Raw genomic sequence first — 14,501 nt, forward strand, 5'->3', positions numbered from 1 at the left:
AGAGTTTTTATCATGAATGAGTGTTGGACTTTGTCAAATGCTTTTTCTGCATTAACTGATGAGATCATGTGGTTCCTGTGTTTTATGTATATGATGGATTACATTGACTGTTTTTCTAATTTGAACTATCCCTGGATACCTGGTATGAATCCCACTGGTCATGGTGGATTATTTTTTTGATATGTTGTTGAATTCTACTGGCTAGAATTTAGTTGGGCATTTTTGCATCTATCGTTACGGAGTTTTTACCTGATTTTGGTATCAGGGTTATGGTCACTTCATAGAATGAGTTTGGGAGTATTCCATCCTTTTCTATGCTTTGAAATAGGTTTCGTTAGTAGTGGTGTTAACTTTTCTCTGAAAGTTTGGCAGAATTCTCCAGCGAAGCCATCAGGGCCAGGGCATCTTTTTGTTGAGAGTTTTTAAATTATGTTTCCAATCTCTTCTTTTGTTATGAGTTTATTTAATTGTTCTACCTCTGTTTATGTGAGTTTAGGTAGGTAGTGTGTTTTTAGAAATTTGTCCATTTCCTCTAGGTTTTCGAATGTTAGAGTACAATTTTTCACAGTATTCTGTTATGATTCTTTTAATTCCAGTTGAGTCTGTTGTGATAGCGCCCATCTCATTTCTTATTCCGGCTATTTGCTTCTTCTCCTGTTTTTCTTTTGTCAGTTTGGCCGATGGTTGATTGATTTTGTTAATGTTTTAAAAAAACCAGCTTTTGGTCTTGTTGACCCTTTTAATTGTTTTTCTGTTGTCCATTTCATTTAATTCTGTTGTAATTTTTATTATTTGCTTTCTTCTGGTGCTCAAGAGTTTCTTTTGTTGATCTCCTTCTATTTGTTCAAGTTGTAGGGATAATTCTTTGATTTTGGCCCTTTCTTCTTTTCGGATGTGTGCATTTATTGCTATAAATTGACCTTGAACACTGCTTTAGCTGTGTCCCAACAATTCTGATAGGAAGTTTTTTTATTCTCATTTGATTCTATGAATTTCTTTATTCCGTCCTTAGTTTCTTCTATAATCCAATCGTTTTTAAGCAAGGTGTTATTCGGTTTCCATGCATTTGATTTCTTTTCCGTTTTTTCTGTTATTGATTTCTAGTTTCATGGCTTTATTGTCAGAGAAGATGCTTTGTAATATTTTGATGTTTTGGATTCTGTGAAGGCTTGCTTTATGACCTAACATGTAGTCTATTTTAGAGAATGTTCCATGTGCGTTGGAAAAGAAAGTATACATGTCTGCTGTTGGGCAGAGTGTTCTGTTTACGTCTATGAGGTCAAGTTGGTTGATTGCGGCATTTAGATCTACTGTGTTTTTATTGAGTTGCTTTCTGGATGTTCTGTCCTTCACTGAAAGTGGTGTGTTGAAGTCTCCTATTATTATCGTGGAGCTATGTATCTCACTTTTCAATGGTGTTAGTTTGTTTTATGTATATCAAAGCCCTGTCCTCAGGTGCGTAAATATTTAATATGGTAATATCCTCCCAGTATACTGTCCCTTTAATCATTATGTAGTGCCCTACCTTATCTTTGTGGTGGTTTTAACGTTAAAGTCTGTTTTGTCATAAATTAGTATTGCCACTCCCGCTCTTTTGTTGATTGTTGTTTGCTTGATATACTTTTTTTCCATCCTTTGTGTTTTAGTTTATGTCTTTTAAGTCTAAGGTGTGTCTCTCATAGGCAGCATATACATGGATCGTGTTTTTTTATCCATTCTGCAACTCTCCATCTCTTTATTGGTGCATCTTGTCCAGTTACATTCAGCATGATTATGGATAGGTATGAGTTTAGTGTTGTCATTTTGATGTCTTTTTTTGTGTGATGTTGACAGTTTCTTTTTCCCTTTAATTTTTGGTGCTGAGTAGTTTTTTTTTTTTTTTAATAAATTGTGCTTTCCTCTTTTTCATTGTTGTTGATTATATTTTTGCTGAATCTTTATGTTTTTCTGGTATTTTATTTTGATGTGTAGGGCTGTTAGTCTCCTTTGTGGTTACCATATCATTTACCTGTATTTTTCTAAGTTTAAACCAAACTTTTATCTCCCTATATCACTGTGACTTCCTCTCCATATGAAAGATCTATTACTACATTATTCACACCCTCTTTACTGATTTAATGCTGTCAACTTTTATATAATGGTATCACCATTTCTGTTTTGAGCTTTTTTTTTTTTTTTTAATCTTGATTTATTTTTGTTATTTCCCTATCAGGGTTGATATGTGGTTTCTTTGTCCTATATTCTAGTTTCTAGTTTTGGGTTGTTATCTGATGTTACTGATTTTCTAACCAGAGAACTCCCTTTGGTATTTCTTGTAGTTTGGTTTGGTTTTTGCAAATTTCCTAAACATCTGTGAATCTGGAAATGTCCTAATTTTACCTTCATATGTGAGAGACAATTTTGCTGGATATATGATTCTTGGCTGGCAATTTTTTTCCTTCCAGGCTTTATATATGTTGTCTCATTGCCTTCTTGCCTACATGGTTGCAGCTGAATAGTCCAAGCTTATTCTGTTGACTCTCCTTTGTAGGTGACTTTTTGTTTATCCCTAGTTGCTCTTAAATTTTTTTCTTTATCTTTGGTTTTGGCAAGTTTGATTATAACTTGTCTTGGTGACTTTCTTTTGTGATCTATCTTGTATAGGGTTCGATGAGCATCTTGGATAGATAACTTCTCATCTTTCACGATATTGGGGAAGTTTTCTGCCAACAAATCTTCAACAATTTTCTTTGTATTTTCTGTTTTCCCTCCCTGTTCTGGTACTACAATCACTTGTAAGTTATTTCTCTTTATAGAGTCCCACATGATTCTTAGGGTTTGTTCACTTTTAAAAATTCTTTTAACTGATTTTTCTTCGACTATATTGTTACCAAGTGTTTTATCTTCAGTCTTGCTAATTCTGACTTCCACTTCCTCAATCATGCTCCACTGACTATCTATTGAGTTGTCTAATTCTAAAATTTTATTGTTAATCTTCTGAATTTCTGATTGTTGTCTCTCCATGGATTCTTGTGGCCTATTATATTTTTCATTATGCTCTTGAATAACCTTCTTAATTCCACAACTGCTGTATCTGTGTGTTCCTTGGCTTGTTCTGCGTTTTGCCTGATCTACTTCTGGATCTCTTGAAGAGTTCTGTATATTAATCTTTTGTATTCTACATCTGATAATTCCAGGAATACTTCTTTATCTGGAAGATTCCTTGTTTCTTTGTTTTGGGAGTTTGTTGAGGTGATCATGGTCTGCTTCTTTAAGTGATTTGATATTGACTGTTGTCTCTGAGCCATCTGTAATTTATGGTATTAATTTATTTTATGTTTGCTTACTGTGTCCTAGCTTCTTCCTTTGTTTTGTGTCGACATACCCAAATAGGCTACTTGAGTGAGCTAAGTTGATTACTGGAGCCTCTGAAGCTCTAATGTCCTGTCACCAGATGGCTAGAGCTGTTACCAGGTATACAAGCCCTGGAGTCTATTCAGTATTCTTGTATGGATTCAGTTTAGGTGTCCAGGTAACTGATCACCAAGTGTGTGGCACAGGCTCTCACCTATAATCTTAGTCATCCTCGTATTATTAAGTTCCAAAGACCCAGTAAGATACTGAACACCTCCAGAAAAGACTAACAAGATTTCGTTCATCAATCTCCTAACATTTTTGTTATCATAGGCTCATGGCATTATGACAATGACTGCAGTTGTCATGATCCCCTTGGATTTATTTCAAAACGGGAACATTAGTTCAAGGACATGCCATGTGGAGTCTTTCCAAAAAAGAAAATTATTATTTGCCTCTACAGTTGTTTATATATTTTCATTTACTAAACATAGTCTAGAGATACTCCTTTGAATATATCTATAAGGTTACAGCATGGCTCTGGTTCAGTTACTTACCTTTAAATTGCAAAAATAAAGGCCATTAATTCCCGTGTTGTTAGAGTAAATGGGAATGCTAGGTCAACCAAGATCAATGATACTTTGATCACAAAAAGCTAAGGCTTGCACTTAATGAAAATTCTTCTCTAGAGTATATGGATTTGGCTCTGCAGGGCATGTGGGGGCACTACGAATTTAAGATGAATTTTAGCTTTTTATGGGTCTCACATGCAATATAAATTCTACATTCAAACTGTATGAGAATGGAGGGTTTGTACAACTTGTGGTCAGGAACTCTCTTTTTTCCCTACTCCTATCAAAACCTAAACTAAAACAAGGGAACTATCTTCTTTGGTAATAGGTTTATTTCTATTTGCTGTTTTACTGATAGTGTCATATTTTAGGGATTCCAGCTTTATGCAGGGAATTCTGATGTGATCTTCTGTTCTGTTAGAGCCCTAGGCTTTACCCTTTGTCTCTTGCATCTGGATGTGTTCCACTAACTAGGCTCTAAGCTATCAGGGGAGCCCTGGGGGCACAGTGGTTAAGAGCTCGGCTACTAACTGGAAGACCAGCAGTTGGAACCTACCAGACGCTCCGTGAGAAACCTGTGACAGTCTGCTTCCATAAAGATTACAGCCTTTGAAACCCTAAGGGACAGTTCTAGTCTGTCCTATAGGGTTGTTATGAATTGGAATTGACTTGATGGCAACAGGTTTAAGCCACCAGGAATGAATCATATGTCAGTTAGCTCCAGTGCTCTTTATATCTGTCATTCGAGCTTTCTGAAAGTTTCTCTTTTCCTAATGTTTGCCTTACTTCAAAGTTTAGCCATGCTTTAAGAAATGTTTTTTATAATTTACCTAGAATTTTAGGTTTCAAGTACCAAAGAATCTGTTTGCTCTGCATATCTAACTACCACATTGCTGGAAATGAGGAGCTTTCATTTACTACAGTTCATCTGAATTCTAATGGTCCCCTTTTCTAGTCCTAAGCCCCCAAAATGCTTTTATTCCCCACCACCAAACTTTTTTTCCCCCAATAAACTCATCTGACAATTTTCTGTCTCTATCTTTCTTGACCTCTTTGTGATATCTGATGCCGTTGACTACTCTTTTCGACTCTATTCTCTTCTTAGGCTTCCATGACACATACTCTTTGATCTTTGCTATTGAAGTCTCTTTAAGCAACATCTTTTCTTTCACTTTCCTCACCTCAAATAATGCTAATGTTTCTTAGGTCTCCATTCTTGTCACCTCACTTTACATTTTCTCCTTGGGTGATCTCATTCACTTCCGGATTCAAGTTTAATTTATAAGTTGCTAGATATGTATATCTAGCATAGACGTCTATCAAACTATAAACCACTATTTCCAAATGTCTACTCAACATCTCATCTCCACAGCCCAAAGATGCTTCAAATTTAACATATGTAAATATTAACTCATTGTCCACTACTCCATTTTCATGTTTTCTTTGCCAAATTCCATTCTCTACATAGTAATGCTCTAGCATTTTTTCCTAAAATGCACACATGGTAGAGTATATTATTATGTACAAATATTTGCTGCCCTTCTCCAGGGGAGGATTATTCTTCCCAGCCCCACTGACATCAGATTTAACCATGTGATCTGCTCTGGCACTGAAATACAAAAAGTAACATGTATCACTTCTGGGCAGAAATTTTAAGAGCCAGTTAGTGTTTTGCTATGTGCCTTTTGCCCTGCGTCATGGGATAAACAACATTCCCTGTACAGGTTGCTCTGTCAGTCAGGGTCCTAGAGGGAAGACAACATACAGCAGAGTTGCGGCCAACACGTGATGATCACATACAAAAAAACCCAAACCCGCTGCCATGGAGCCGATTCCGACTCATAGTGACTCCACAGGACAGAGCAGAACTGCCCCATAGGGTTTCCAAAGAGTGGCTGGTACATTTGAACTGCTGACCTTTTGGCTGGCAGCTGAGCTCTTAACCACTGAGCCACCAACATATATAAAAAAACAGCATAAATAAAAAATAAACCTCTGTTGTTTTAAGCTACGAGTATTTTGGGATCCTATCTACAATAAAGTCCCAACTCCTCTGGATGACAAAACATACCACGTATGATATAGTCCAGTACTACCTTCACAGCCTCATTACCTACCACTAACACATAATAAAAATAAATACCCCTTGCATACTAGCCATATCCAATACCTTGTTATTTTCTAAAAACACCTTGTGATTTTACAGTTTTGTGCCTTTCTTTGGATGTGCTATTGTCACTGTGATAACTATTCTTACCCTTTATCTTGTTCCACTTGTCTAATCAAACCCAAGACACAGTAGTGTATGTGTCACTTCCTCAGTGATGTTTTCTTTAGTCAAACCAAGGGGTTAGAACTTAAGTTCCTCTGCGTGTTATACCACTTTGTACATTGTGGTGTCACAGCATTTAACACACGGTTTATAGGTGCCTATGTCTGAATCCTCGAAGGCAGGAACCATTTCTTATTCATTTTGTATGCCCAGTGCCCAGTACTTACAGTAACCCTCAATAAATATTTCATTGAATAAATGGTCTCTTGGTAAGAGAAATTTCATAAATTCAGACACTCTTTTCTTTTGCTCACTAAAGTATTTTGGTGATTTCATATATAAATATGTCCCATCAACATCTCATAGATTTGAAAGAAGGAAACCCAAGAATAAGAGAAGGAACCAAACTATAGGGCCAACTGTGTTCATGAATCATGGCCTCTTCTATCTTGAGACCAGAACTAGTTTGTGCCTGTCCACCACTACTGAACTTTGATCAGGGTCACAATAGGTGGATCCTGATAGAAAGGGACAAAAATGTGGAACAGAAATTCAAATTCTCGAACAATTAAGGCTTATTAGGCCTGTTGAGCCTGGAGAAGTCCCCAAGGCTATTGTCTTGAGCTACTCTTCAAACCTTGAATTGAAATTATCCCTTGAAGTCACCTTCAAACTAAGTAACAGTTCAGCTCAAAAAGTAAAGGTTGCCATCCTTGAGTATTGCTATCTTTTAAAAAATTATCTGTATAAGACCAGATGGACAACAGCTATTTTAAAGTATAAAGAAGAAGGCTGGGGAGCAGGGAGTTTAAGTCAATGAGAGTGAAACAAGAAGAAAAGAAATAACTAAAATGTTGAGACAATGTGAAGAATGTAACCAATGTTAGTGATCATTATGTCCAGGAACTGTTGAATGAGAGCAGGTTTTGCTGTGTACACTTTCAAAATATTATACAAAAATACAATAAAATATTAAAAAAAAAAAAAAACCCACATTCATTAAAAAAGAAATCTCATTCATTTATTCAGTGGTCACTGAACTTTTTTTTGTAAACGGCCAGATAGTAAATATTTTAGGTATTGTAGGCCACGTATGTTCTCTGCCACATAGTCTTCTTTTTCTTCTTTTAAACAATGCTTTAAGAATGTAAAAATAATGGGAATCAGACGAGGATGCCCTTTATTACCACACTTATTCAACATCACACTACAAGTCCTAGCTAGAGCAGTAAGGCAAGAAAAAGAAATAAAGGGTATCCAAATTGGTAAGGAAGAGGTAAAACTATCCCTGTTTGCAGATGATATTATCTTATAAAAGAAAATCCCAAAGAATCTACTAGAAAGCTACTGGAACTAATAGCAGATTTCAGCAAAGTAGTAGGATACAAGATTAACATACAAAAATCTGCTGGATTCCTCTACACCAATAAAGAGAACTTCGAAAAGGAAATCAGCAACTTAATACCATTTACAATAGCCCGCAAGAATATAAAATATTTAGGAATCAATCTAACATGGGCTATAAAAGACCTATACAATGCAAATTACAAAACACTACTGCAACAAACCAAGAGAGACTTAAATAAGTGGAAAAACATACCATGCTAAAAGATAGGAAGACTTAACATTGTGAAAATGTGAATATTACTCACAGCAATCTACAGATACAATGCAATCCTGATCCAAATTCCAACAGCAGTCTTTAACGAGATGGACAATGAAATCAACTGTACATGGAAAGGGAAGAGGCCCTGGAGAAGTAAAGCATTACTGAAGAACAACAAAGTGGAAGGCCTCACAGTACCTGATCTTAGGACCTTATTATACTGCCACAGTAGTCAAAACAGCCTGGTACTGGTACAGCAGCAGACACAAAGACCAATGGATCTGAACTGAGAAGCCAGACATTCAATCCATCCACCTATGAGCAGCTGATATTTGACAAAGGCCCAAAGTCCATTAAATGGGGGAAAAGACAGTCTCTTTAAAAAATGGTGCTGGCATAACTGGATGTCCATCTGTAAAAAAATGAAGCACACCATACACAAACTATCTCAAAATAGATCAAAGACCTAAATATAGAATCTAAAATGATAAAGATCATAGGAGAAAAAATAGGGACAATACTTGGGGCCCTAATACACAGCATAAATAGTATACAAACCATAGTTTATAATGCACAAACGCCAGAAGATAAACAAGGTAACTGGGAGCACCTAAAAATGAAAACACTTATGCTCATCAAAAGGCTTCACCAGAAGACTAAAAATAGAACCTACAGACTGGGAAAAAAATTTTGGCACCAATGTGTCTGAAAAGGGTCTAATCTCTAAAATCTACAAAATACCTCAATAACAAATAACCCAATTAAAAAATGAGCAAAGGGTATGAACAGACACTTTGTCAAAGAAGACATTCAGGTGGCTAACAGACACCTGAGGAAATGCTCACGGTCATTAGCCATTAGAGAAATGCAAATCAAAACTACAATGAGATATTATCTCACCCTGACGACACTGGCACTAATCAAAAAAAAAGATAATAAGAAATGCTGGAGAGGTTGTGGGGAGACTGGAACCGTTATATGCTGCTGGTGGGAATGTAAAATGGTACAACCACTTTGGAAAATGATATAGCTCTTCCTTAAAAAACTAGAAATAGAAATACCATAAGATATAGCAATCCCACTCCTAGGAATATAGCCTAGAGAAATAAGAGTCGTCACATAAATAGACATGCACACCCATGTTCACAGTAGTACTATTCACAATAGCGAAAAGATGGAAACAACATAAATGACCATCAACAGATGAATGGATAAACAAATTATGGCACATATACAGAATGGAATACTACACAAAGAACAATGATGGAGCTGTGAAACATTATGAATCTGGAGGGCATTATGCTGAGTAGAATAAGCAAATCACAAAAGGACAAATACAGTATGAGACCAGTATTATAAGAACTCAAGCAAAGGTTTACACACAGAAAAAAAATTCTTTGATGGTTATGAGGGTGAAGAGGGAAATCACTAACTAGATAGCAGACAAGTATCAACTCTGGTGAAGGGAAAGACAACACACAGTATAGGGGAAGTCAGCACAGCTTGACCAAAGCAAAAGCACAGAAGTTTCCTAGACACATCCAAACAACTTGAGGGACCGAGTTGCTGGGACTGGGGACCATATTCTTGGGGGACACCTAGGTCAACTGGCACAACATAGTTCATAAAGAAAAGGTTTTACATTCTATTTTGGTGAGTAGTCTCTGGGGTCCTAAAAGCTAGTGAACAGCCATCTAAGATGTATCTATTGGTCCCATCCCATCCGGAGCAAAGGAAAATGATAAAACCAAAGACACAAGGAAAATATAAGCCCAAAGAACAAAAGGGTCATGCAAACCAGAGCCTATACAAGCCTAAGCCCAGAAGAACTGATGGTGCCCAGCTGCCACCACCAACCACTTTAACAGGTATCACAACAGAGTCCCAGACAGAGCAACAGAAAAAGCAGAACAAAATTCAAATTCACGAAAAAAGACCATACTTACTGGTCTTACTGAGACTACAGGAATCCCCGAGATGGTCGTCCCTGGACACTCTGCTAACTCAGAACTAAAACCACTCCCAAAGCCCACTTTTCAGACAAAGATTAGACAGGGCTATAAAACAAACAATAACACACATGAGGAATGTACTTCTTAGTTCAATCAAATAAACAAGACCAAATGGGCAACTCCTGCCCAAAAGCAAGAAGGCCAGAAGGGACAGGAACTGGATGAATGGACGCAGGGAACCCGAGGTGCGAAGTGGGAAAGTGCTATCACATTGTGGGGACTGCAACCAATGTCACAAAACAATATGTGTGTTAATTTTTGAATGCGAAACTAACTTGAGCTGTGAACTTTCACCTAAAACACAATGAAAGTTAAAAAAAAAAGAATGTAAAAACCATTCTTAGCCTTAGGTCTGCAAAACACAGGCCTTGGACTGCATTTGGCCAGAGGACTGTTGTTTGCTGACCCCTGGCTTGGTGAACACCATCAAAATTAGTCATTCATTGTTAGGGAGTCTAAAAGTTTCCCTGAGGTAGGATAAAAACGCAGCACTAGGAGAGATACAACTACTGCTGTTTGAATTCTACTACTCCTTTGGCACAATGGTACCAATGAACACCTTAAGAAATGTTAAAAGATAATCATCTAATAAATTCAATAAATACCATATTAATACAACATGGCAGTGAGACCTTGTACTGATGAAGAACTTAAATGTTCAGAACACAAGTTATCTCCAAATCAAAGACACATGGATGGAACGGTAAGAGATGACCTGCCAACTCTTTGCTTAAAAACTTTCACTGGCTTCTCAGTGTTCTTAAGGCTCTACATGACTGGTCCCTAAATACCATTCTAGTCTCATATTCAGTTATTATCGTTCCTCTAACCACACTGGTTCTATTTAGTTTCTCGAACTCACTATTTATTCTGCCTTTTACATATATTAGTCCTATTGCCTGGAATGAGCCTACCACTCCTCATCTCTCCTGATAATATTCATAAATTACAAATAATTTCTTACTCTTCAGTCTTCAGGAAAAGTAGAAAACAGATATATATCATCACCCCCCCGCCTTTTTTTTTTCAGGTAAACACACATACACTACAGCTATTTATAAATTAATATAAATATGTTCTTATCCTGAGTCTTGGCACCAAGGAAACAATCTTCTGGTAATTTCAGTGTCTTGGTCCAGGAATTCTGGGCCACACCTGAGAATCTGTGCTGGAGAGTGGGGGCTAGCTAGACCAGAAGTGCTCACCTGGAAAGCTGCACTTGGTTCAGGAGGCATGATTTAACCTATCATGCAGGAATGGCCAATAAAAGCCCTAAACACTAAGGCTTAGAGGGCTTTCTGGTTGACAAGGTGATCTGCTCTCAGGCGGGTATTTTGTTTTTTGGGATATGGAAGCTCCATGTTGGGAACCCTCCCAGACCTTGCCCTGTGCATCTCCTCATTTCTTTCTTTTTTGGCTACAATAAATCTGTAGTTGCAAGTATGGTATGCTTTCTGTGACTTCTATGAGCCATTCCAGCAAGTTACTGAACCCAAGGGGGAAGTAGGAGCCAGCCGGTCAAGTAAAGGTATTGTGTGGGCTCCTGAGCTTGAGGCTGGCATCCTAAAGGGGTAGTGGGAAACCAGCCCTGAATAAGTGGTTAGGAAATCAGGAGCTTGGGGTGTCATGTGGATTCTCCAAACTTTCACCGGGCACTGCCTATTTGGCAGTCTAATGGACAGTGTCCTTTTAACTTGTGAGCTCTGACCTAGCTCTGGGTGGCTATGGTCAGAGGAGTGCCACAAGGGCATCTGGCAAAAAGAATGAAGAAGTAGGAGTGGAGACTGGATCGATTTGCACATTTTTGGTATTGGATTCATGGTGATCCTTACTGAGCAATGTTATACTGTGTTAATAAATTACATCTATTTAAAAATGTACAAAAATTAGAAATTAAAACCCTGAGTTTAAAAATAAATATAAAGGTTCTTCTCATAAGCTCATAGATTTTTTTGCATATCCTCAGAGATTTGTGATGTTACTTTGAAAACTATTACAATATTGAGCAATTTCACATGTATCTTAGTCTTTATTAAATAGCTTCAGTCTACACTCCTCTACTAAACACCCTACTCTGTGACCTCAATTCCTATTTTTAAACCTCCACTTTTGTGCCTGCTTACTCTCATTCACTTTGAATTATTCCCTCTGAGAATGTGAAAATCTCTACACCTCATAGAACATGCCTAATAGGACATAAAAACAGAGAGATGTAAAAGGAGAAGACTGTTATATTGTTACAGTGCACATTATTACTGACTCTCACATCCCATGATCACTTATGCTTTCTCCACAGTACTACATTGTAAGTATATGTTCATGAATAGCAGACAGGAGATGATTCTGGAAGTGTGGGCAAAACAGATAACCACTTGCCTGTTGAAGAAGTGCTCTCAGATGGAGACCTCTTCCGGGTAGGGCTACAGTTTGTGCTTTCTGAGGGTCGCTGGGAGGGCTTCTCTGGGGTTGGCTGAGAACCTGGAGGAGACACGACAGAGCATACGAAAATTCAAACCAAAAAGTAATGTTAAATCATTATGTGTTAGAACTGCAGTGTTTTAGTTTTGCCACTGCCATCCCCTATAATGACTTTTAAGCTGACAATAAGATGACAAACCACGCTAGATTTTGTATACAGAATTCCATAGTTCCCATTATACATAATTTGTCTTGTTACATTAGCAGAGGAAAAACTAGTTTCAGTAGAAGAATGAACAAAATATATATGATTTAGTTTTTATGTATTACTACTATGAAGCATATTATTAAAAGGATATTTATCAATAAAAATGACTAACAATATTCTCATCAAATCTGTTCTTGACTACTGATTCAAATTCATATTACAAACTGACAAAACTTATTATGCAATTAATTAGGAATAACTGCTGCATGAAAAGCAGGTCCAATCTGAGCATCTCACTGAACAGAATCAGACATGAAAAGTAAAGGGTTGGACCTCAGATTCCCACATCCTATCCAGCCCAGAGAGATCATTCCACGTTCTATGTTGTTCCTCTACAGCATATTCTGGGAGAATTGGTGATTAATCTATCCACGGACTAGAACAAACCTCCCTTAAAACTGTATACTTAAGGTTCCTGGCTATACATAAAAAAGCTCCTTAAGACAAAGAAACTCTAATTTCTTTCAAAAAATCTGATACTTTTACCAAAACCCAAATCAATGAAGCATAATTCAACACATCTCTTGTTCAGGAAAGGTTATTTTCCTCAATAAAACATACATGGTTCTGATACTGATTTTCTTATAACCTAAAAAGCCATCTGTTGAGAATATACGATGAGTATCTACCACTTATTTGTAAAAAAGCTAGCAGCATTCTGAAAATATGTACTTTTAACTTGGAAAAAAAAAAATAACTGGAGGCAGGAAAACGTACAAGAAATCAAATAGTTGAAGATGAGATTTTTAAGATCTTTGTCTCTAAAGGAGAGTTAAGTCCTTAATGAAGAAGTATTTCACTGAATGACAACTTGGGGACAGAAGAAATGAATGAAGATAAGCTTCCAACATTTCCCTAATTCTCTGTAAGAAACAGTAAAACACGAGTTTTATTTTAATTAAGCAGTACCTTAAATCATACCACTGTAAATATTCTCTTAGTGGGCTACTGGTAGCATTGCTCAGGTGAGATGTAAGATTATGGGCTGTCGTTTCAAGAGTAACAAGTTGGTTTTTGGAAAACTGATGCTGTTATAGTACATCCTACTTCTGAAACACAGTGATGACCGATGTAAGATCCATTCAAGAGGCAAGACTGTTTATTGTTGAATCACAAAAACAGATTTTTAAAACCAGCAATAGAATAAATCCCTCGAAAGCATGGTACAGATAAGATTTCCACTAAAGAGCTAAATATCAAAATATCAAGAAGTAAAACCCTAGGCATCAGTGAAGATATAGCTTTAAGTAAAAATACTAAAAAATTCATTTACTGGACAAATACATACTTCCTATCCAGAAACAAGCTAAGACAGAAGACAAGAATCTTGAGACACTGAATTCTCTTTACCACAATTCCCGATGAATGGGTAAACAATCTTAGATTAAGTAGTAGGGGAAGAAGGGGTTCAAAAACACTTTTTATATTCTTTTCTCTCAGTCATAAACTAATATTTATGGAGTACAATTCAGATGTTCAATATTATGTTAAGACATTTTGGAGGTGGGGGAGAGAGATAAAAATATTGTAATAGTCTCTACCCTCAAGGAGCTTATTTAGGGTCTTGTATTTCACCATGTATTACATTTCAGGTGGCATTTGTGCCATCCGTTCTTGAGCTCCATCTTCAATTCCTAGGCTATCTGGTAATGTTGCCTAAATTTCTTGGTCATCTTCAATAAAGTCTTGATGAAGGCTTCAACTATACCTTTGATCATCAGGATATCCTGAGAATCACCCTGCCTGGCCTCACCCGCCTCAGGGTAAAAGAGGGTACAGGCACTTTCTTCAAAGCTCCTTCTTTGGGTGGCATCTGGAGCTGCAGAGGAGGCAGTGGGAGGTGGAATGGGGGTCAGATCCCCGGAGATCGTTATTGGCACCATTGTACAGCAATTCCTGAGAAACTGAAACAATTGAGAGAGAGATGGCTTAGCTCACTTAGCTTCTGAGCCATTTTTCATTTCCTGAAAGTAATGGAGGCCAGCAGCCTAGTCTTAGGATTTAATAGGAGATTGGAATA

At 37.1% G+C, this 14,501-nt stretch overlaps 1 protein-coding gene across 5 annotated transcripts in view; it reads right to left on the bottom strand.

Annotated features, from left to right (window-relative positions):
* ASH1L (ASH1 like histone lysine methyltransferase) overlaps positions 1-14,501 on the bottom strand; it is a 251,495-nt gene that overhangs the window by 129,744 nt on the left and 107,250 nt on the right. For all 5 annotated transcript variants that reach the window (XM_049880709.1, XM_049880707.1, XM_049880710.1 and 2 more), the window contains one exon: positions 12,172-12,273. In XM_049880709.1, coding sequence (XP_049736666.1) covers positions 12,172-12,273 — 102 coding nt within the window. The remainder of the gene's footprint in view (positions 1-12,171; positions 12,274-14,501) is intronic.

Source organism: Elephas maximus, chromosome 3, assembly GCF_024166365.1.
Source record: "Elephas maximus indicus isolate mEleMax1 chromosome 3, mEleMax1 primary haplotype, whole genome shotgun sequence".
NCBI classification, from domain to species: domain Eukaryota; kingdom Metazoa; phylum Chordata; class Mammalia; order Proboscidea; family Elephantidae; genus Elephas; species Elephas maximus.